A 22,892-nucleotide genomic window follows, 5' to 3' on the forward strand; every position below is an offset into this window, starting at 1 on the left:
TGGATACATAACAATAAATGTAGCAATGTTATTTGTAATGTTTTTTGCCCAAGCTTCTGCCCAATGCACTGTATTATTTTCCAAGTTACCAATCTTTACCTTAATTCTTTTCTTTTTTTAAAACATTAAGGTTACTACCTAATGCTACATCTGAACTTACTGAAGTCTAGGGACCTGTAAAGCAATCTGGATGTTTCTTTGAATTGATTATAATATGGAATGATATTTGAAACATTTCTTATTTGTTGTTTCTTCAAAGGGCAGCACAACGGAGACACCATAGAGTTAAAACCTGGACTCGCCATGTGGATATCTTCAAGAAAGATTTTATCTTTGTGCCTGTTAATGAAGAGTAAGTATTGCATTCTAATACTTGGAAAGCTAAAACAATCATTCAGGTTATTCCCTGTTTAATGCCGGAGACAGTGCCTGCAATAAGTTGGTAATTTCTGAGAATGGAGAAGTTCAAATAATAGACATATTTGTTTTTGCCACTGACGCTCTTTTTCCCGTTGAGTAAGGGGCGCCCATGCTTGATAATGAGTTTAGGAAATCTGGCAAGTCACTAAAGGAAGGTTGCAACCACAAATATTTAAAACATGAAAATTGCTACACTGATCCCTTGTTCTAATATAGAAGTGGGGTAATACATTCCACGGCATTATCTCAACTGATTGAGTTTTCTACTGTCAGAATTATCAGATTGAGAGTAAAAGGTCGAAAATGCAACATGTTGAAAACTAAATAGTTGAAATCTTATTAGTGTGACGAATCCCAGGATGTCGTCGCTGTTTCCATTGGAGGAGGCCCTTCCCATGAGGCTAGGGAGGTGAGGCCTACTGCCAGATAGTCCCCCTGGCGATGGTACTCAGCCGGAGGATCCCATGGGGAGGGAAATCCCCTATTGTACCAGTGACGACTATTTGGCGAGAATGCAGCATTTACACCGCACACACACCTCTCCTTCACCTCCACTCTCTCCATCCTTTCCATCCCCTCACATATATTGCTGTAAATCCACTGAGACGAGGAAGAGGTGCGGAACCAACCCATGTACATATGTAGCTACATAGAGTTAAACTCTACTGAAATGAGGAAGAGGCCAGGCTACCCCAGTAGGAGGTATATGACAATTACTGAGATGAAGGAGATACATGGAGGCATTATGAACGCTTCCATAAACTAGGAGCAGCAGTCTAGCCATGTAAGCATAGACCGGTAGAGGATATAAAAAGAAAGGACTTACACAAAACACTTAGTCCTGAAGGCAATCCAGCACAGGAGCAGAGCAGCATGGCAGTTGGAGTGGTCTGTGAAATCCGAAAGGGAGAAGAGAGCGGAGACCGCAGAAGACGGGACGACGGCCCATCGGTAGAGGCATTCCAGAGTGGTCTGTTGCCCTTGGACCAGGGAGAGGGGCAGAAAAAGGCCCAATCCGCTAAGCACCTGAGCTGGAGAGTGTGACCAACAGGGGTCGCACAGCGTGAGAACCAGTGAGCACTGCGGACACGCCAAAGATTCTGGAGAGACGGAGGAGAGCCCGAATGGTAACGAGAGACCCATGGGCAACCTACAGAGACTGGAAAGCTCCGAAGAGCCCGGGGTGGTTTCTGGGAATCCCGAAAGGCATGACAGTACTAAAATACAGGCATGGTACCCATACCGTAAACAAGGGTTCATTCAGAGGCATTCTCCTTGTGGCAGTAACTGGGAGGTGAGTTTGCCCCGTCTGCCAAACTCCCTACGAGGGGAGTGTGATGAATCCAATAGAGTCATGACAGATTCCCCATCGGGACTTCCTCCCATGTGACCAGGGGATGGCAGCCACAACCTGATCCTGACCCCCGGGGCAGCTGTAGGAGGGAGGATCACATGGGAGGAGACACCTATTGGGGAGAGGTTATGGCTTAATTGGATGACACAGTATTCCCCCTTTACTCATGAGGAAGAACCCCTGATGCCCAATACCCTAATAGCCTATTGCCATGCGTTTGTTCCCCCCTATAGTGAAATAAATAAACCTTTTCCCAATATTCTTCAGGTCAAACTACCATTTATGACCTGAAGAATAAAAGCTCCAACAAAACCCTTTTCACTCCTGGTTTCCTTTCATGTGGAATCATTGAGAGAAATTCTCCAAATGCTGTGCATCAACTAACACCAATGGACTCAACTCCTACAACCACCTTAGTAGTGAGAAGAGGAGGATGGAGGAATTGGTGTAAAGCAACAGGAGCCTCAAGCTCAATTAGTGTACTAGATTGGTAAAAACACTTGTGCACAGGACAATTAAAAATGGCAACCACACGGCCACCAGGGGGCGCGTGAATGCAGTCACCCTTCACGTGAGCTCCTGACTCCACGGTACCCTGAGAGGGTTTGAGCCCCCACTCTTGGACCCCCACATGTGCTGGCCAACTGGAGCGAGATATGACCGCATGTGGGCATAGTTGATCGAAAAAGCAGAGAAAATCCACTGTGGGAAACCGAAGATATAGCCCCGATGCCCGGCCCCGAAAACGAAAGTGAATCCCCTAGTCAGAGCCCTGCGCCACGAGGGAGTGAGGTGGCTGAACTAATGGAGGAATCGGGATACACGCACTTGGTAATTGTCCCGCGGCCCCCCAGCGTATCATATGGGAGTCGGGCCTGCATGTTCCTGTGACTCTCTACGAGTGCATGGGAGCCAGCGGCCTGGGCTCATCGAGAGGAGCGGCGATACTCGTGGGCCGCATAGGAGGGCACCCAGAGTGATAGACCTATGAGCGTCTCCCATAGTGGAGCCTAATCTGACGTATACGGCTCATAGACTGCCAACATCTCGCGGGCCAGCAGACTGGGCTGCCCCTCATGCCCAACAACACAAGTGGAACAGCGAGCCCTGGAACGGACAGCAGGCCTGGATTCAAGGACCTGATCGATGTGTCAAGTGGAGTCAGCCCCGGAAGACGCCCGAGGAAGGAGTCTCTGGATCGCCCGATTAAAAGTAGGAGACTGCAGCGCATGGCCCCGTCGGCCCCTCTGACCACTGGGTGGCCTAGAATTGCGTGCTAACTCCTGGGCCGCGTGGCGGCTCCTGAACTTTCACAACTGCCCTGTACGTGAGTGGGGCTCATGACCTGATCTGGCCTGTACATCCAACAGGGACAACAGCATTGTGCTAGGCGCGCACTGGCAGATTTCCAAGTGAATCCGGTGGCGGATGATCACCCTGCGATTGCTCCGGTTCGGTGCGCGCACGTGTGGCGCATTAAATCATTTATAAGTGTCTCTTGGAGCTCATACTTTGCTGCCCTGCACCATCCGCTTGGCCCCTGACACAGCGGAGGACATTGGGGTCTGGATTCGCCCCCCACTGTGCCCACAGGAAACAGAGATAGGGGCAACTTACGGCCAACCTCCCGGGCTGCATGATAAACGGGACAGGAGTACACTAAATGATAAACAACCCATAGCTCGGAAAACAGAGTTTGACGCAGGGGTGTAGGGGGAAGGCCAGAATCTCAGAAGGGCATCCTCTGGGGCACAAGTGTGCTTTAAATCTAATCATCCTACTGGTATCATTCTGAAAACATCAGAACAGGACATCAACGTGACCAGCTACTATTGAGTGACCTCATATGGCTCTGGAAATGAGAGATTAACATACAGGTGCTCAGGAGTCACCCTACAGAACAATAATAGCTGCACTCCCCCATAATCCTGGTTTAGCGTCCCAGGGAAATCATAACCTCCCCCACCAGTGCGGATCTGCAACCTTCCCTTTACGACGACAGAGCATATATATGCTTCATAGGCTGGGGTATCTACAGCAGCACGGATACTGGGAAAGAACATACAATCTCCACAGAGCACAGCAGACGCAACTTGGCAAGCAGCACAAGAGAAGTACTGGAGGGTTGAGCCCCCGACATCGGGGCGTGTGCCCTCCTCCAGATGTGGCAAGCACAGCCGTTAAGGGACAAGGACATTTCCCAACTTTGCGAACCACGAGGGGGCAACTGTCTTAGTGGCCACAGCACCAGCTACGAGTGACCCTTGAATAACGGCGGACTGTCTAGCCTCACCCTGCTACGGCACACCTCAAACAGGTGGCTGCCCCGTGGGTCCGGATCTACGATAACCGTTAAACAGAGAATCGACCGCGGGGACCATCGCAAGCCCAAGAGGGTGATCGGAACAAGGAGATAGTAGAGGGTTGGGCCCCTGCTTGCCAAGGCATGTGCCCTCCTCGACCCCATGCTCCCCTGACAATAAAGAGACTGTGGCCCTCCCTGAGGTGACGCAATCTTCTCAATTCACAAAGTTCCCCCTATTAATTTCCACTGGGAGAAGAACACTGCGAGAGTCCGCCTGGATCCCTGATGCACCCGCCTTCTCATCAAGGGGGACATACTTGGAGCCCACTATTCTGTTCATGGATTCTGATCACTACTGGACACTGAGGATGTTGGGCCCCCATATATGGGGCGTGTACCCTCTTCTCTATTTAAGGAGATGAAGAACGCCCCTGGCATATAGACGGTCTGGAGGAACAGCATATTGAAAAGAACACACCCCCCTGAAGTGCTCTGGGTCAAGTACGCATGAACGTTAGAGAGAAGCTCTCATCGTACAGATTCTCCCCGCACTGCACAGAAACATCCCCCTCATCAGATCTCAAAATGGCGGCGTCGGGACCAGAGGCAGCCACAACCAAGGCGGATGTAGTGGACCTGCTGAACGAAATGGAATGCATGATTAGCCGACATAGGAGCGATAGTTGACAGAATAACGCAGCGGATTTATAAGATGGAAATATGACTTGCCGAGGTGGAGCATAGCCAAACCTCCCTTGCCACGCTAGAATCCCATTGGACTAGAGAATTGCAGACATTGAAACCAGAGAAGAAGAGTTCTGCATTAAACTGGACGAATTAGAGAACCGGGAACATACGCATTTTCGGTATTCCGGCCAAGGAAGGAGAAACCGAGCAGGATTTGAAGAGGACCCTCCATATGCTTATGAAACACCTATTTGAAGATGACTCTATCTACGAGCCAAAGCTTGATCGCATACATAGAGCTGGAGGCTCTGCAGGTGGCCCAAAGACAATCCTGGCGCGATTCCACAATTACGCCAACAAAGCCAGGGTTCTTGAAAAGGCTAGGTGCAGTCCACAAATTCCCTTGGATACAGTAAGGGTCTCAATCGATCAGAATCTGTCGTCCCTCACGTTGGCCATGAGAAGGAAGTGTTCCGCGTTCACCAAATGGTTAAAAGAAAAAGGTGTCCGTTATCGGTGGGGCTACCCTTTCTCGCTCACATTCGAATGGGAGGGGAGCACGATCAATTTTTATTTTTTTTAAACCTTTATTTTTCAGCTTGACAATACCAAAAAAGAAACGAGTGACATTAGTGAATGGTTCAATCATATACAGTAGATGCAGTGCAGGTACAGCTCATGCTCACTCTCCATATTCATATAACTGGCAACATACAGTTGTCTGGTGAGGGCTGAGAAGCCACAGCTCATGAGGTGGTCACAGGAGGGGGGCAGGGGATGGGGGATTCAGTGTCTGAGTCAGCGTATGTGGAACACATGTAGGTGCGGAACCTCAGCCAGATGTCTCTAGGCCTCGAGTGTGTTGGTTGCTGATTAGCCCAGGATTCTTCAGTATCCGAAGCCCATGTGGCCGCTCTTAGCCACTGTGCATGTGTAGGTGCTCCGGGTCGGCGCCAGTGCATTAAGATGCAGCGCACAGCGAGAAGCATGCAGATGCCAGTCAGTTTTTGAGTCGCAGCCCAGTTCAGGGAAGTCGTGGAAGAGGCAACATGCTGGAGATGGGTCGATGGTGTGTTCTAGCATAGCAGACATAGTAAGGCATATAACAGACCAGAATTGCGACAAGGGAGGGCAGGACCAGATCATATGGCTATATGTAGAGCTATCGGAACTACACCTGGGGCATCTTGGGGAGAGGTCCTTGAACATGCGGTGCAGCCTGCTCGGAGTGTGGTGATATCTGTGCAGTACTTTGAACTGTATTAACTTAAACAGGGAATTATGGGTGTCTGTACACATTCAGGCCCAGCGCTCATCGTCATTTCCACCCCCAGGTCTTCTTACCATTTGTGTTTCAACCTAGTGAACGAGGGGCATACTCTGGCTTGCAGTTGGGCGTAAAGTCTAGACACCTTCCCCTTCGAGGAGTGAAGGCACACAGTTCCGCAATGAGGGGGTCATCGGGTGGTATTGTAGGGAAGTTGGGGAATTTAGTTTTAAGGGTTTTCCGAAGAGACGAGTATTGAAGCCACGCAGATGTTTTCCATCTCAGGGAGAGTGGAAGGTCCGACCATTCAAGGAAGTTTCCCTGGACAAAAATGTCCCAGAGCGATTCGTACCCAGCCTCGGTCCACCGGGAGACAATAGGCTGTGGCACTCATGGGACCTTTGGGAGGAAGTTACACAGCGGCAGGTCCCCGTGGAAAGGATGGGGTGTATCTAGTAGTTTCCAGATTTTGGAGAGAGCAAGAGCCGTGCTGGCAACAGGGTCAGCTGAATCTGGGTCGGCTGGCGTGGGTTTGAGAATGAGAGAGCAGATATCCCGATCGCCGACTGCCAGTCTCTCCAGCCGAACGTGAGGAGGAGGGTCCGGGGTATTGAACCAGTGTGAAGCGAATTGGGATTGCGCTACTAACCAGTACCTGAGGAAGTCAGGGGTGCTGAATCCACCACTCTCCATGGGAGAGGTCAGTTTCACCAGTTTAAGACGGACTGCACCAGAATGCCATAAGAAGGTGTTGATTGTGCGGGTTAGTGCCTGAAAGAATCCATCGCCACGCCACAGGGGGAGGTTGGTGAATCTATATAGGAGTTGGGGTAATACAACCATCTTTAGTATCCCTATCCGGCCCACCAGGGAGATTGGGAGTTTTGCCCAACGCGAGGTTTTCATGTCTAGGTGCGCGAGATATTTCTGGTAGTTCTCATAAAGTAGCACCTCAGAGCAGCGTGCCACCTCCACGCCAAGGTAGGTGAATTTAGATTTTGACCATGTGATCTCCATGAGATCGGGAGGGGGACATGTGCAGCCCATAAGCAGGAAAAGGGTGGATTTAAAGCAGTTCACCTTCAGTCCCGAGATGCGCCCAAAGCGGACCACATCTTCCAGTATCGGGGCTAGGTTGGTAGCAGGGGAATGAATATAAAGCAGGGGGTCATCAGCAATAAGGGAAATAATGTCCGACTGACCCGCTGTTCACAGTCCTCTTTGTGCATGGGACTGCCGCATCATGTCAGCAAAGGGTTCCATGGCTATAGCAAAGATTAATGGTGAGAAGGGACAGCCCTGTCGAGTGTCTCTGGCTATTTGGAAAAGGGGTGAGCATCTGTCCTCAGTACGGACCCTAGCCACTTGTCCAGAGTAAAGCAGCTTAACCCAGGAGAGGAAATTGGGTCCAAATTTACATTTTTTCAGGACTCGCCAGAGGTATTCTCACGACACGGAGTTGAATGCTTTTTGCATATCCAGAGTGGCGGCCAGTGCCTGAACGTTCGGGCTGATTCTACTAATTACGTTGAACAGACGTCTTAGGTTCAGGGAGGTGGAACGACCCGGGATGAATCCCGCTTCGTCTGGGTGGATGATGTATGGGATAAATGAGGCTAGGCATTGGGCTAATAGTTTGGCATAGATTTTGACATCACAGTTTATTAGTGAGAGGGGTCGGTACATTGCCACATTGGGTTGGGGGCTTACCGGGTTTAAGGAGGACCGTTATCATGGCCTCGCGAAAAGAGCGTGTGAGCCTGCCAACCTCGCATGCCTCCTCCCATAGGGCCATTAAGTGGGGGACCAGGAGTGATTTGAACTGTTTGTAGAATTCAACTGGAAGGCCGTCCGAGCCTGGGGACCTGCCAGATGTTAATGACTAGATGGCCTCTGAGAATTCTTCAGGAATGAACGGCCTGTCGAGGAAAAAGCTGGCTTCAGTGGAAAGAACTGAGAGAGGAAGGTTCTCAAGGTAGTAATCAATCTTTGCTGGCGGGACACTCCCAGGTTTAGACTAAAGGGATACATAAAAAGCCAAGAATTCAGAATTGATGTCCTGCTGTGATGTGGCTAGGGTGCCATCGGGTCTTACTATCGCAGGTATGTTGAGCGCTCCAAACTCGTGGCGAAGCAGTCTGGCCAAGATTCGACCTGGCCGCTCTCCCTCCCCGTATTTTCTTACAAGGCCAGGCTTATCTAGGAACCTCACCTCTCGCTCGGCCAGAGAGCAGATCGTGTCCAGTTCCACTCCTAATAATGCCAGGGTCTCAGGGGATTGAAGTAAAGCATATTGGGCCTCAAGGGTTGCAAGTGTCGATTCGCTTTTCGTAATGTCTGCACGAATCACTTTCAGGATACCGTTTTCTTTGGAAATGGCAATGCCCCTGGTGTAGGCTTTAAATGATTCCCAAAGGGTGGACTGCGATGTGACTGAGTTGGTGTTGGTGTTGAATTCAAAGAAGTCCTCAATGGAGGACTCCAGTTCGGAACTGAAGACAGCATCTAGGAGGGCGTGAGGTGTCTAAATCCATTGTGGTCTTGACCCCAGGACAGGGAAATGACCACCGGTGAGTGGTCAGAGATGGTTCTGGAGAGAATCGATAGGTGAGATAAATGTCTTATGAATATGTCTGAAATGAGCCATCTGTCAATTCTCAAATGTGGGTCATGTGCCAATGAATAAAAGGAGTATGATCGGGAATCTGGGTACATGAGTCTCCATGCGTCTACAATCGCAAAGCGGGTAAGTGACTTCAGGATGGAGTAGGCTGCTCTGGAGAGTTGGCGGGGTCTGGAGCCCGACCTATCTAGGTTAACGTCTAATATTGTATTGAAATCACCACCCAATAGGATCAGGATCAGGGGGAAGCTTTCCAAGAGGGGAGGCTAGGTGTAGGTAGAAGTCAGGGTTGTCGACATTGGGACCATAAATGTTAATCACTTCCTTATTCTGTAGGATGCCATGCAGCAACACATATCTGCCCTGCGGCTCGACTTGTGAGGAGTTGCAGGCAGACTTGAGGCTTCTATGAATCAGAGTCATCACCCCCCCTGTCTTTGAGTAGAGTAGTTCATATAGTACCTCTGAGGACCCCATGGTTTGGCAAACTTTTCACATTGTTCGGAACAAGCGTGCGTCTCCTGTAAACAAAGGATTTTAACGCCATGGCGCTCAGCATGAAGTTGTAACTGTCTCATTTTCTTGTAATTTCCCAATCCCTGTACATTCCAGCTCATAAACGTAAAGCTATTATCCCCCATCTGTATGCAGATGCAGCATGAGCTTTAAATGCCAAAGGGGTGGAAGCCAATGAACACAAGTCTGATATGACCATATATCTCGACAAGTACGCAACTGATCTGGCACTGTTCCACACTCTACCTATTTTGTGTACGTCAAGCATTTTTTTACATAACACTCGACCCATCCCGCCCCCACCCACATCCCTCCCCCAAAAAGATGAATGATAACCCAATATCAACAACAGAACCAACAGCATCGATTCCCAGGGGCCTGAGAGCTGGCCTGGTGGTGATGCTCCGGACTGGAGAACTTCAGGATATTTGTGGTGCTTAGCAAAGGGAAACAACAAACATAGTTAGGAACTTATGGAGTGAAGATCAACACGTCGTTGAAACAGGTTGAAGCATTTGTGCATTGTTAACAAACATAGATCTTCTACTTGCATGGGCGGGGAGCCTCTCGTCCAGAAAGAATATAGTTGAAGGGCCAGAACATTAAACTGAGAGGCATTACTGGGGAGAGTTACCCGGGGAAATGATCATCCATGTGTCATGATCTCTGCTTCCAAAAGGTCAGGGTTTTCCCAACTCCCTTGGAAGCAGATCCATAACCCAGGTTCCGAGTGCCAACCAGTCCCAATTGGGACCTTTTGGACCCAGTCCTGGCGCCAGTGGCACCAGGCTCATAAATATGCCCCGTCCCAGCGCTGGAAGCGCCGGGCTCATAATGCTTGGGTGGACTTACCTGCAGCAGACCATGCTGCTTACTTGCCTGCCAGTTGAGTCTCTGATCCTCTTCTGTTTGGAACTACTTTTCCTGTTGGGTGGGGCAGGAGCCACTCCCTAGATTCAGAACACTGGAACTGTTCTGGAAAGCAGGAACTCTTTTCTTACCTAGGCGTGGCTGTGGAAGGAGACACCTAAGCACTACAGGAGGCTATTTAAACCACACCCGATGGATGAATCTTGCTTTGCGTTATTCTGCATCCTCTGCAGCAGAACGCTCATCGTGTCTTCTGCATCTGATCCTGGGCCTAAGGAAAAAGGCTTACCATCCTGAATCCAGTCTTCAGCAACACCTATAAAGACAAGAAAGAACCGGTTAGCATTACGGTCTTCAGGGACAGCTCTTCACTTACCTGGTCCATCGGCTGTCACCAACGCCTCGCGCTGCATTCCGGCATCTGAAAGACAAAGGCTTACCTACTCTTCGTGCGCTCCGGAGGTCTTCACACTGCATTCCGGCATCTGAAAGACAAAAGCTTACCAACTCTTCGCACGCTCCGGAGGCCTTCGGCGCTGCATCCCACATCTGAAAGACAAAACAAGGTGCGTTTAAAGACATTGGGGAACTTTAATACTCACGTGCCATTACTCCTTTCCACATCTAACCCAGTGGGTATTCCGGCACCCTGCAGCCGCTCCGAACTTATACCTGCAAAATAAAAAGACAGTTAGAGCGCATTGTGAAGCAGGCAACTAGCGCTTACTTACGTGCTGCCAGGCGCTTCTATTCATCACACGGGCTCCATCTTCAACTCACTTCAGCCCGTCATCCGCCATCGCCGGAACCCTGCAAAACCAGAAACATCATTACTAAAGACTTTAAAGACATTAGAATTACTCGAAACTTACCGTTCGTGCAGTAAACGACGGACAGCAGTCCTCTGAAGTCAAGAGGCCTGCTCCCCTTATCCAGTGAAGAAACTGGTTACAGCACCCTGCCCCGAGGCAGATGGAGAGCACGGCGTTCACTTACCTAAGGTGAGAGCGTTAACCTTTGGGGTTCTACAGGAGAAGAGAAAGGGAAGAAGAGAGAAACATTCAATAACCCAGTTCCTTAATCCCATATTTTCTATCTGCAGACATCTTACCCTTCGAGTCAGACATACAGTGCACAGAGGTCCAGCCCAAAGAGCCAGCCGTGTGTTACACATCACCTTTGAAGATACGGTATACGCCCAGTCAAGACCGGCGCCTCTACGGGAATCAGGTGAGCGTTACACCATGAATCTAGAGGCCTCTTCCGGGATTGTAAAGAACAACACCTGATTGGAGTGTTCAATTCTCAGCTTAGCGGGGTATAGCATGGAGTATTTGACCCCCAGGTCACAAAGCCTCTTTTTAACAACCAGGAAGGTTTTGCGCTCCTGTTGTACAGCTACGGAGAAGTCGGGGTACAAGTGGATCCTGGCGGACCTTAGGAAAAGTTCATCTTTGACTCTAGCAGCCCTGAAGAGGGCATCTCGGTTGCGGAAGTTTAAGATCCTGGCTATGATGGGATGTGGAGGCGCGCCAGGTCTTGGTCTAGTTGGTAAGGAACAATGGGCTCTTTTCACTGCGAACTGCGGCATGAGCTTCTGACAGTCTAGCAGTGTCAGCAGTGTGCGCTCAACAAAGTCTTCCATGAGTTCCTTGATGCCATCTTCGGGTACCCCAATTATGCGGAGGTTATTCCGGCTCGAACGTGATTCAAGGTCCTCGTTCTTTTTTTTCCACCTCCCGTACCCGATTGGATAGTGAGGAAACTTCCGCCCGAAGGGAGCCCAGGTCATCTTCAGTGGCACCCACACTCGTCTCAATTTCAGCCACCCTGCCATCAGTTTTCTCAATGTGGGCTTTGAATGGGGGATATAGTACCGTTCATGTCATTCAGTTTGGTGTGCAGCGTAGTGAACCCTTTGCGTATGTACTCAAGCATCTTTTATGCGTCCTCGGAGGCTGGGGGGGCCGACGTGGTGGGTTCAGGCTCTGATCTTCCCCCGCCAGTTTAGAGGGAGTTTTTGCAAACATGTTAATGGAACTCTGTTCCCCCCTCCACCCGTCCTTTAGTCAAGGTGTGAAGCCGGGGAGGGTCCCAAAGGCTGTAGCTGGAGGAGGGGGATGGTGAAGCGTACCGGGAAGTTGGGCCTCAGGGAGCAGTAGAATAACTGAGTGGAGATAGGCCCGGCGCCCCCAGGTCCCCAGCAGGCCTATTTGGATTGGTCGTGGCTTCCCACGTAGGTCCAGGCACGTGGGAATGGATCAGAGAGGTCAGCACCTTTTTAGGGTACAACTGTCTGTGTGCGGTGAGGATCCAGTTGGTCGACACCTATTATGCTGAGGTGCCTGCGTTTCCCAGAGGGACCCCTCTCAGGGGTTCAATGCGCCTGATCGGGTGTGCCACAGGGCTATTAGCGCACAGTTGGAGACCAGGGGTAGTCCAAAGCGCCCCCCCCCCCAAAGAGCCCCACACTATAGGGGTGAGGCCAGTGGAGTCTAGTAGGTGGTATGAGAGTTCCACGGAGCACTAGAGTGTTCCCTTACAGATTGGACGCCGAATGGTGGGGGGAGAGTTGGGACGGGAGGGGGGGGGCCCGGGACAAGTTCAATCAGAGTTGTGTTGTGGGTATTGGGGAATGGTTTAAGCATCAACGGAACAGGCACTTTTTGCAAGTGGTATATGCAGAAAGTTACACATGGCAGGAACATCTGATCCCTCGAAGGTGGGTCTTCTCAGAGAGGGCACGCTCAACGTAAAGGGCCTAAACTCGCCCACAAAGAGATCTTTGATTTCCAGGGAATTCAGGAGGGCGAAACCCGATGTGCTCTTCCTTATGGAGACTAAATATATCCAGGGTAAAGAGCGTAGGGTTTCCCACTCCAGGCTTACAACGGAATATTGGGGCTCTGGCCCCCTACGGAAGGCGGGAGTGGGTATAATGGTGAAGGGGCTGTAGCTAGAGAATGCCAAGGGGTGGGCAGACATGGAATGGAGGGGTCTGTGGTGTTAGGACTGGTGCGCAACATACCGGTCACGTTAGCAACACTTTACTCCCCGAATGTAGGTCAATCCAGATTCCTATAATGCATGGTCCCAAAGATAATGTTAGAGGCCACGGGCCATATAATACTGGGGGGAGAGCTTAACTCATGGATGGACCCGGGGTTGGACAGAAGGGCCGGGAGTCCAGAGACACGTGAACCTGCAGGTTGTGGCCGAGCTGATGTGGTGGAGATGGTGGGGATGTATGGGCTGCAGGATATTTGGTGAGCATTTCATCCAGATGAGACAGGATGCACATTTTACTCGCCACCCCATTCCGCATTTACTAGAATAGACTACCTGTACCTTTCAGCCGGGGTGGGGGATGTTGCGACTGCTTCTGAGATAGTGCCCGTCTCATGGTCAGACCACAATATGGTCACTGTCGAGATGAACCTGCTCGCCCTACCACCCCGAGGTGCGAAATGGCGTTGTAACGAAACTTTATGGAAGGACTATGTCTTCCGCCCGGAAATGGAGAAGGGAATAACGGAATACTTTGAACTCAATGACACGGGAGAGGTATCCAAAAGAATGGTGTGGGAAGTGGGGAAGGCTACTTGGAGGGGGATGCTGATAAGAGGGAGCAACTAAAAAGAGGAAGCAGAACTTAATAGAGAATGGTTTAAAGGAGAAGATCGCTCATTTAGATATGGCCGCTCTAAATGCTACTCCGGATCAAGCGGAGAGAATTGCGTAGGTCAGACGGAAAAGAGAGGAACTCTGGATCTTGGAGGAGGGTCAGATTGTGCACAAACTCCAGTTCCTTAAACAGAAACATTATGAAAAAGGGGATAAAGCAGATGCGCTGCTTGCTGCCAGGCTGTGGGGTCAACGTGCAGAAAGGTCAATTGCCGCCCTAGATGGGGAGGAGGTACCCTAACGACAGACCCGAAAGAGATTCCAGAGGTGTTTGCGACGTTTTATGAGAAGCTATACAAATCTGAAGTGGCACATGAGAAATCGGATATAGGTTAATACTTGGGGGAGGGGGGGAGTGGATATGCCTCGACACTCCCACGATGATATGGAAATATTAGACGCCCGATCACAAGCGACGAGCTAGAGAGAGCGATCAAGAGGCTCCCACTTGCAAAAGCACTGGGTAAGGCCGAATACACAGGAGGTTTCTATAAAACCTTTATGGCATCCCTTCTCCCCTTCATGGGGGATCATTCAGAGTTTGGAAACCCGGGTCCGGTCTGACTGAATGGGGATTTACCGAGTCATTCTGACCTTGGAGGACCCGGTAAGTCCCCATTTAGTAAACCAATCCCTATTCCAATTGAGCCCCCAGAGGGCTCAATGGGGAAGGTGCTAATAACGGGCCTGTTATTAGCTCCAAGGTCCCTTAACGGGACCCGCAGAGAACGGGTGGTCAGACCAGCCGTTCCTGCTGGGACCCGCTAAGGGACCTCAGAATAGGGCGCTAAGGGTTTACCGGCACTGGCATCCTTACTGGTGCCTGTAAACCTTTACTGCCCAACTCAGAATGACCCCCATGGTCACCTTATTTAATGACATCCTACAGACAGGGATAGCCCCCGATTTCTTCTAAGAGGCACTCATTACTGTCATCCCCTAAGAGGGCCGAGACCCCATGGGTTCCTTGATGCCGCCTTTGGGTACCCCAATTATGGGTCCTACCGCCCAATCTCGTTACTTAATATCGATGCCAAATTCTACACACGTGTACTGGCAGCCAGGCTTGAGACCCATATGCCCTGATTAATACACTCTGACCAGGTCGGATTCATTTTGGGAAGACAGGGGGCTGATACCATGCATAAGATGCTACATTTGATCCATGAGTCAAAGAAAATGGCGGGCGACCCAGCTCTCCTGTCGGTGGATGCTGAAAAGGCCTTTGACAGGGTGGAGTGGGGTTTCTTAGAGGCAGTACTTGAAAAGGTCAGGCTGGGCCCTACGTTTAGGAAAGGGGTCAAAGCACTCTACACATCTCCCAAGGCCTCTGTCGTGGCTAACTCTGAATACTCTAAATGGTTCAATTTGGAGAGCAGTAAGAGACCAGGCTGCCCGCTCTCGGCAATGCTGTTCACACTCTCCTTGGAACCTCTCGCCCACACGCTTAAAACAGGCGTTCAAATTGAAGGACACGGTTCTGCCAAGGGGTGGGGGGGAGGTGGGGGTGGAGGAAGGGGAAAACAGTAATGTGGTTTGCATTCTCATATTGATGTTCTTCAGGTGGGAGGGGGGATGAAAACAGTTTAAAATGTGTGCATGTTTCAAATGACATTTGTATGTTGATCAATACGATTTCTTTTAAAACCAAATAAAAAAAAAGAAATTGCAACCACACTATTAAAAGTTGTTCAGGAGAAGACATTGCATCACCCTCAGAAGCATGCAAATGCTGGAGACATGAGCTGGTGTGGCGGAGCAGTGGAGCTCGCCAGCAGAGTGTGAGACACACGTTTCGTGAGCAGGACGTTCTGTGGTGACGCCACGAGCCACAAGAGTTCCTGGGCGCTGCAGCTCGAAGAGGCAGCATAATCCTTACCGGGACCTGAAGGGAATCAGGCGTGCAGAAGCAGAGCTGCAAGAGAAGCTGAAGAGATATCTGAGCAGCCCAAAGAGGGAATCAAGCGGCAGAGCTGCGCTGCGTAAGCGCACGTGAAACCAAAGATGCTAATACGGGCCAGTGTATTTTGTGAAGGCATCATTAAGCAAGGTACAGACAAGAGATTTAAAGTTAAAAACAAAACGGTTTATTAAATCAAATGTCTGGATGGTAGAAGGCCTAACTTGCCCTATACTAAGGTGGAATTTCCCTTCCTGAACAAAACTAAGGAATGTCTGAGTCAAAGAGTTCAACTTAAAAGTCTGTCTGTGTCCAAAACTCATGCTTGTCCTCACAACTGCAAGTAAAGCTAAACAATGTGTAGGGATGTCAATAAGCAAAGAAACAGTGATTAACACAATGTTTTGAGCTTCTTCCAGCTACTCTTATGTCCCGTCCCCTTTCCTCCATACTGTATGGACGTCCCTTCCAAGGGATGGGAGACAGAACCTTTTTCACAAGAAAAATCCTTCTTCCCTTTAAATTTGGAGGTGCGCGGGGGTGCGGCCCAGGGAGCATGCGCTGCCATGACTCGGCCCTCCGGCGCCACACCTCAGTTCCCTTTTCCGCGTGAATGGGCCAAATTCACCAGCGCTCTTGGGTTTGGCTTTGGCCATGTAATTCCACGCGCGGATACCTCTTCTTTGTCTTTTTTGTCTTGTTTATCATTCAGGTACTCGGTGCTCAGGTGTCATGCTCCTCCCCGGCGCATGTCGACTTCTACAGGGTTCAGCAGGTGTCCACCTTGCAACAGACTCTTTCTAATTTCAGACCCCCACGCCCTCTGCCTACGTTGCCTTGGCCCAGACCACGGTTGGCATTCATGTTCAGCGTGTGACTCGCTGTCCTCGAAGATGCTGAAGAACAGACTAGCCAGGTGGAGGGAGCTCTTCCAGAGGTCCCCTACAGAGGATCTCAAGAACTTCGTGAAGCATCGAACCAGGCCCAAGGTAGGGCCGATATTCTCCATCGCACCCCGCAAGGGAGACTCCTTCCCAGGGTATCCGGTTCTTTTACCAGCACATGCGCCGAGCCTGCTTCAGCTACTGGCCTTCGAGTCGAGGGATCCTCAGATCCTCCTGGGTCGCAGTGTTGAGGGACCGGAAGGTTCTTTTACCGGGTCTCCACCCGAGGAGCTCCGCCCTTTTACCGGCACCATGGCTCAGGGGCTACGCCCTAATACCGGCAATACGTCTGAGGGGGTGCCTAAACGCAGCTCTACCGACCCCCGGGTCAAGGGTGTCACACCTACTGGGCCTAGGCCCGTGGAGCATGGTAGGCCTTGTGATCCACACGCAAGAGTCTTGGAGGAGGCCGGGCCCAGCGGGCCGAACAACACGTCACAGGTACGTGGCAGGCAGCTTGACAAAATGGCCGCTGTGCCAGAAAGAGGCACCCATCAGTCGCCATTCCAGGAATTCGGCGAAGAACGAGTGTCAAGGTGGGACTGGCCTCAACCAGGTAGGTGGCCTAATGTCTACCCCTCATTTGCGCAGGGCAGCTTTCCTTTGTGTCCATATGGACAGGGAACGCAGAGGCTCTAGCAGCTCCCCGCTACCCCGTCGCCACCCCTTGTCACCTCTTTGGCCAGTGAGGAGGCGCTCTTCGAGAAGTTCCTCAGCCTCATGAAGTCACCTCAGATTGGGGTTATCATCAAAAATGCCATCAGGGAAGGGCTTCCCGCAATGCTAGTGGCACCACAGGTGCCTCCTCCGGCTCCCCAGCCGACTCCGCAGCCGCCACCTCCTCAGCCTCCGACCGCAGGCCTTGTAGCCCAGCCTCCGGCGCCTACTACTCCTCCTCCACAGGATCCTCCAGATCTGCAGGATACGGATGACGAGGAGGATCCAGACACGCCATCCTCAGCCAGGGCCTTCCACGAACGTCTTGCTTGTCTGGCAGAGTAGCTGGGCCTAACCCAACCCGAGGTCGAGCAGCCGGCAGAGGTGGTTCAGGCTGAAGTCCTCACTCGACACCCCTCTGCCAAAACGGGGATTCCTATGCAGACCGATATAGTCTCCCTGGCCAAGAAGGGCTGGCTCAAACCCCACTCGGCCCAGCCGGTCAATCGACACCTGGACGCCAAGTACAGGCAGGTGGAGGGGGATACACTCTTGCTTTCGCCCCATCCTCAGTCACACTCTTCAGTGACTGCTGCAGCATCACTATACTCCAAGCCCCAGTCATCCTCGGCCTCTTCCTCTGCGGCGCTGCTAGGCAAGGAGGAGAAGATCTTGGAAGCATATGGCAAGAAACTCTATTCCAACGCCTGTTTACGTCTACGTCAAGCCAACGTCGATGCCATGCTGGCAGCCACCAACCAAAGGTTATGGCAGAAAATTGCGGACTTTCTCCCGGAACTCCCCATCCAGAGCCAATAATGCTTTAAGGTGGGGCTAGCTGAAGCCAAGCTAGTGGCGCATGACCTCTTGGAATCCACAGTGGCTCATATTAACACCTCAGGCCATGCCATCTGTATTGCCACAGAGATGAGAAGAACAGGCTGGCTCCGGGCAACAAAATTCAACCCGGATGTCCAGGAACGAATACTAGATCTACCGTTGAAGAGGGGGGGGGGGGGTACAGGGGGACCTCTTCCACTCCTCTACGGACGAAGAGCTGGAAAAGAAGAAAAACAGCTCACAAACAGCTAAGTCTTTATCCATCCTTACAAGGACCACGCCAAATCGTACACCCAATCTCAGCAGCGCTCAGAGAAGTGTCGTACATATGGACGGCTTCCAGGAACGCAGATCCAGGCAGCCGGTCCGCTCGCCATCTCAGAGCAGGCGCAAGCAACAAAAAGGGGGAGGAGGGTAGTAAGGGATTGTTCCAGCCCCCCTCCTCAGCGACAGCCTCCGAGGGAAAGAAGGCATGACCCACCCCTTCGGGTCCACGTGTCTCCGGTGGGGGGCAGGCTCGCTCTCCATGCGTATTTCTGGCACCAGAATTTTGCTGACCCCTGGATACTATCCGTAGTATTCACGGGGTACCGCCTTCCTATCCCAACCTCTCCTCACTCCTCCTCTCCACTCCCACAGGTTGGGACAGCAACTCTTTTGGCGGAGATCTGGTCGCTGGTAGAGAGCCAGGCAGTGGAGGAAGTCCCAGCCTCCGAGCAAGGCTTTGGCTTTTACTCCAGGATTTTCGCCATTCAGGAGAAGAACCAGGCACGCCTGAGAGCACTTGCAAGACCTTTCCACCCTCAACATCACCTTACCCCTGCAAAAATTCAAGATAGTTACTCCAGCTTTTATAGCGGAGACATTGGACAAGGGAGATTGGATGTGCTCCCTGGATCTGAAGGACGTGTACCTACAAGCCCCGATTTGGCAGCACCATCATTCTTTCCTACGGTTCAGGATCATGGGCTACCATTTTCAATACACGGTCCTTCCTTTTGTCCTCATCTCGGTCCCCAGGGTATTTACCAGACTCATGAATGCTGTGGCGGCCCTGCTCAGAGCGCAGGGCCTCCACATCTACCCATACCTCGATGATTGGCTTGTCAGGGCTACATCTCCGGAGCGGTTCACCACTCTTCCCATGCCCTTATGAACACATTGTGCGATCTGGGCTTCTCGCTCAATCTCAAGAAGTCACAGCTGCAGCCTAAGCATACTCAGACATTCCTGGGCCTCATCTGGGACACATGCTCCGAGAAGGTCTTCCCGTCGGAGGACAAAATCTCGGTCATCAAGAGGGCCACCGCCCACTTCTTCAACAAAGAGGTAACCTTGGCATGGTGGTACCAACATCTCTTGGTCTACTGGCAGAGGTCCTATTAGCCGTGCCACACACAAGACTAAGGATGTGGAGGATTCAGCTTCACTTCGCAGCCTCATGGCACCAGGAGTGGGGCTCTTAATCTAAGTTATCCGACGTTCCTCCATCTCTCCACCTGGACCTGACTTGGTGGTCCAGAGACTGCAAGCTGCGGACAGGCAAGCCCTTCTGGCCGCCCTCTCCCAGGCAAGCATCACCACAGATTCCTTGCTCGAGGGCTGGGGAGCCACCATGGACGATCTCTCAGTCCACGGCACCTGAACTCGACAGGAGCAGGAATACCACATCAATTGGCTAGAGCTGAACCCCATCTGGCTGGCGCTCAGGGCATTCCTGCCACTTCTCAGGGGCAAGGTTGTCCTCGTCCAGACGGACAACTCGACCAGTATGTACTACATCAAAAAGCAGGGAGGCACCAGATCCCATCCTCTGTGGGGGAATCCATTCCGGAGGCGGACAGGCTCAGCAGGCTGGGAGCGGACAATTACGAGTGGCAGCTAAACAACCTTGTTATTCAGGAGATCTTCAACAGGTGGGGTCACCTCCACGTGGATTTCTTTGCCACCTGGCACAACAAGAAGTATCCGAAGTTCGCATCCTGGCAAGGGCAGGGCCCCGGCTCTCTGGGCGACGCATTTCACCACCAGTGGACCGGCATGAAAGCCTACACCTTTCCGCCCACCCCCTGATCCACAGGGTAACTTGCAAAATCAAGGAGTCTCGCCGACTCCTCATCATTATAATAGCTCCATGGTATCTGGCCAGGCCATGGTTTTCGGAGCTACTCCGCCTCTCTGAGGTGCCCTTGATTCACCTCCCGACGGGCCCAGCACATCTTCTGGCACAGCAGGGGGGCAGAGTCATCTATCCTGCTCCAGGGAAACTAGCCCTCACAGCGTGGTACCTGAGCAGGTGACGCTTCGGCACCTTAGCCTCTCACAGGCCAATCTGGAGGTCATACAAGGCACCAGGAGCAAAGCTACCCGAGTGTCCAGTACAAAAGCAAATGGACCAGATTCTGCCACTGGGCAGACTCCAAGGGAATCGACCCCTTGGTGTGCACATTAGACGATGTGCTCTCCTTTTCGGCGCACCTCGCTCATTCAGGTGTGCAGGTGGACACCTGCATACCTTGCAGCCATTGGGGCTTACAAGAACTCGGAGGAGGGCATTTTCTCTTCCTCCAACCCTATCTTCAAGAAACATCTGACGGGTCTCGCTAGGCTCTACCCGCCCGTCAAGAGACCGCACCCGGTGTGGGACCTTAACATTGGCTTGGGCGCACTGGTGCACAATCCGTTCGAGCCAGTGGAGTCCGTGGACATCGCGCTGGTTACCATCAAGAAGGCCTTACTAGTCGGCCTTACCTCGGCTCGTAGAGGCAGCGAGATCGAGGCGCTGGTCGCCTCGGAGTCATATACCACCTTTGACAGAGACAAGGTAGTCCTGCGGACGAACCCGGCATTTCTGCCCACTGTTTCGTCTGCTTTCCACTTGAACAGGGAAATAGTCCTTCCTACGTTTTTCCCCGATCCCAAGGACGAATCACAGTGAGTGCTGCACTGCCTGGATGTCGGGCGTGCCCTGAAATTCTACTTGGACAGGACCAAGGGCTTCCGCAAATCGGATGCCCTGCTTGTCACTTTTGGAGGTTCAAGACCAGGCTATCAGGCCTCAAAGGCTTCCATATACCACTGGATGGTCTCTGCCATCAAAGAAGCGTACGAGGGCCAGAACAAGCCGCTTCCGGCCAACATGCATGCCCACGCAGTCTGGGCCAAGGCAACGACCATCGCATTCCAGCGCCATGTCCCTTGGCAAGTCATAAGCAGCGCGGCCACTTGGGCCTCTCCCTCGGCTTTCTGCAAGCATTACTGTTTGGATGCCGGCTCTAGATCTGATGTGGCTTTCGGACAGGCGGTTCTCAGGTACCTATTTGCTTAAGGAGAGTCTCCTCTCCACCCTGGGGCTACAATCAGTTGTAATCGCCCATACAGTATGGAGGAAAGGGGACGGGACGTAAGAGTAAATATAAGTTACTCACTGTAGTGACTAATATACTCTTAGTCCATAGTCTCCTTTCCTCCATACGTCCTGCCAACCTCCCCCCTAATATTGCTGGTGTCATTAGGCATGTTAAATCTATTGACGCGTCAATGGGGAGTGAGGTGTGGCGGTGGACTCAGTGCAGCGCATGCTCCCTGGGCTGCACCCCCAAGTGCCTCTAAATTTAAAGGGGAAGAAGGTTTTTCCTGGTGAAAAAGGTTCTGTGTCCCGTCCCTTGGAAGGAACGCCCATACAGTTTGGAGGAAAGGGGACTATGGACTAAGAGTATGTTAGTCACTACGGTGAGTAACTTATATTTTCTACCTTCCTTCTCAGCTCCCCTTCCCCAAATACAAGAAAGTTCTACAAAAGTCTCCAAATTACCTTTTTCAAGTTCAAAGCAGTTCCACAAATCCTTGGGGTTCCCTTTGTGAAACTGCATTTTTCTATGGTTTCGTTTAGCATGAGGGAATTCATCCATTCATTACATGAATCCATTTAGTGTAAATCCTGTTTAGTAATATAGTTTGATCTGAGCTATTATGGATCTGTATTTGCCACGACAAATTATGTACACTTGTCATTTTATAGGACATTGTAGCTTAGTTTCTAGGCGCTAGAAAATCTGCTTTGTGTCTGTCCATTTCTGAATCCGACACTTGCTGTACGTGGAGAGAGAATAGTTTTTGCAGCCATACACAGTATAGGATGTTGTGATAACAAATAGTTTTGGCAGACTAAGAATGTTTAGCTAGAAAGACAATCTTGCTGATTGCAGAGAATGTTTTGTTCTGCAGGAGAAGGCTTGTTTAGTTTTGCAAATGAGACATATGTCTTAATGCGAACAAGACACAATATGCTTGTTCTATTCTTATAATGTAGAGCAATGTCACCATGAACTAGAACAACATGATTATACTGGCTGAAATTATGTATGCACGCACGAAGTATAGAAATGCACACAATTTGAAATTGAATGTTTTCTACGCGCACAATTGTAAAATTAACGCGTCATTGCTCTGTATAACAGTGCTTAGAGAGAGTGTGGTATGTTAGGCGGGTGTGGGAGGGTGCTGTCTGGTGCTTTCAGAAGTGTGGGATGCTGGGAGGGAGCTCTGTGCTATGGTAGAGTTTAGAAAAGCATTGCTGGAGAGAGGCCGGGAGGGTTGGGATTACTGAAGCTCTCATTATAGTTAGAGAGTGCTGATATGCTTGCTTATAGAGATTAGTGACATTAACATGCATATAATAAACATGCATTTTGCTTATTAAGATATCTGTGTCCTGGTATCTCTCTGTGTAGTGTGTGTTTTCATTCTTGTTTTATTAGTATTTACTTCTAGTTTTCACACCTTCCCCACGTTCAAGGCAACACAGTTCAAAATAAGAGTCTTG

The 22,892-nt window shown here is 50.9% G+C and overlaps 1 protein-coding gene across 9 annotated transcripts in view; it reads left to right on the forward strand.

Annotated features, from left to right (window-relative positions):
* SENP7 (SUMO specific peptidase 7) overlaps positions 1 to 22,892 on the forward strand; it is a 1,759,378-nt gene that overhangs the window by 1,354,750 nt on the left and 381,736 nt on the right. For all 9 annotated transcript variants that reach the window (XM_069637251.1, XM_069637256.1, XM_069637257.1 and 6 more), the window contains one exon: positions 260 to 352. In XM_069637251.1, the coding sequence (XP_069493352.1) occupies positions 260 to 352 (93 nt within the window). The remainder of the gene's footprint in view (positions 1 to 259; positions 353 to 22,892) is intronic.

Source organism: Ambystoma mexicanum, chromosome 7p (assembly GCF_040938575.1).
Source record: "Ambystoma mexicanum isolate Mex_15411 chromosome 7p, UKY_AmexF1_1, whole genome shotgun sequence".
Lineage (NCBI taxonomy): Eukaryota > Metazoa > Chordata > Amphibia > Caudata > Ambystomatidae > Ambystoma > Ambystoma mexicanum.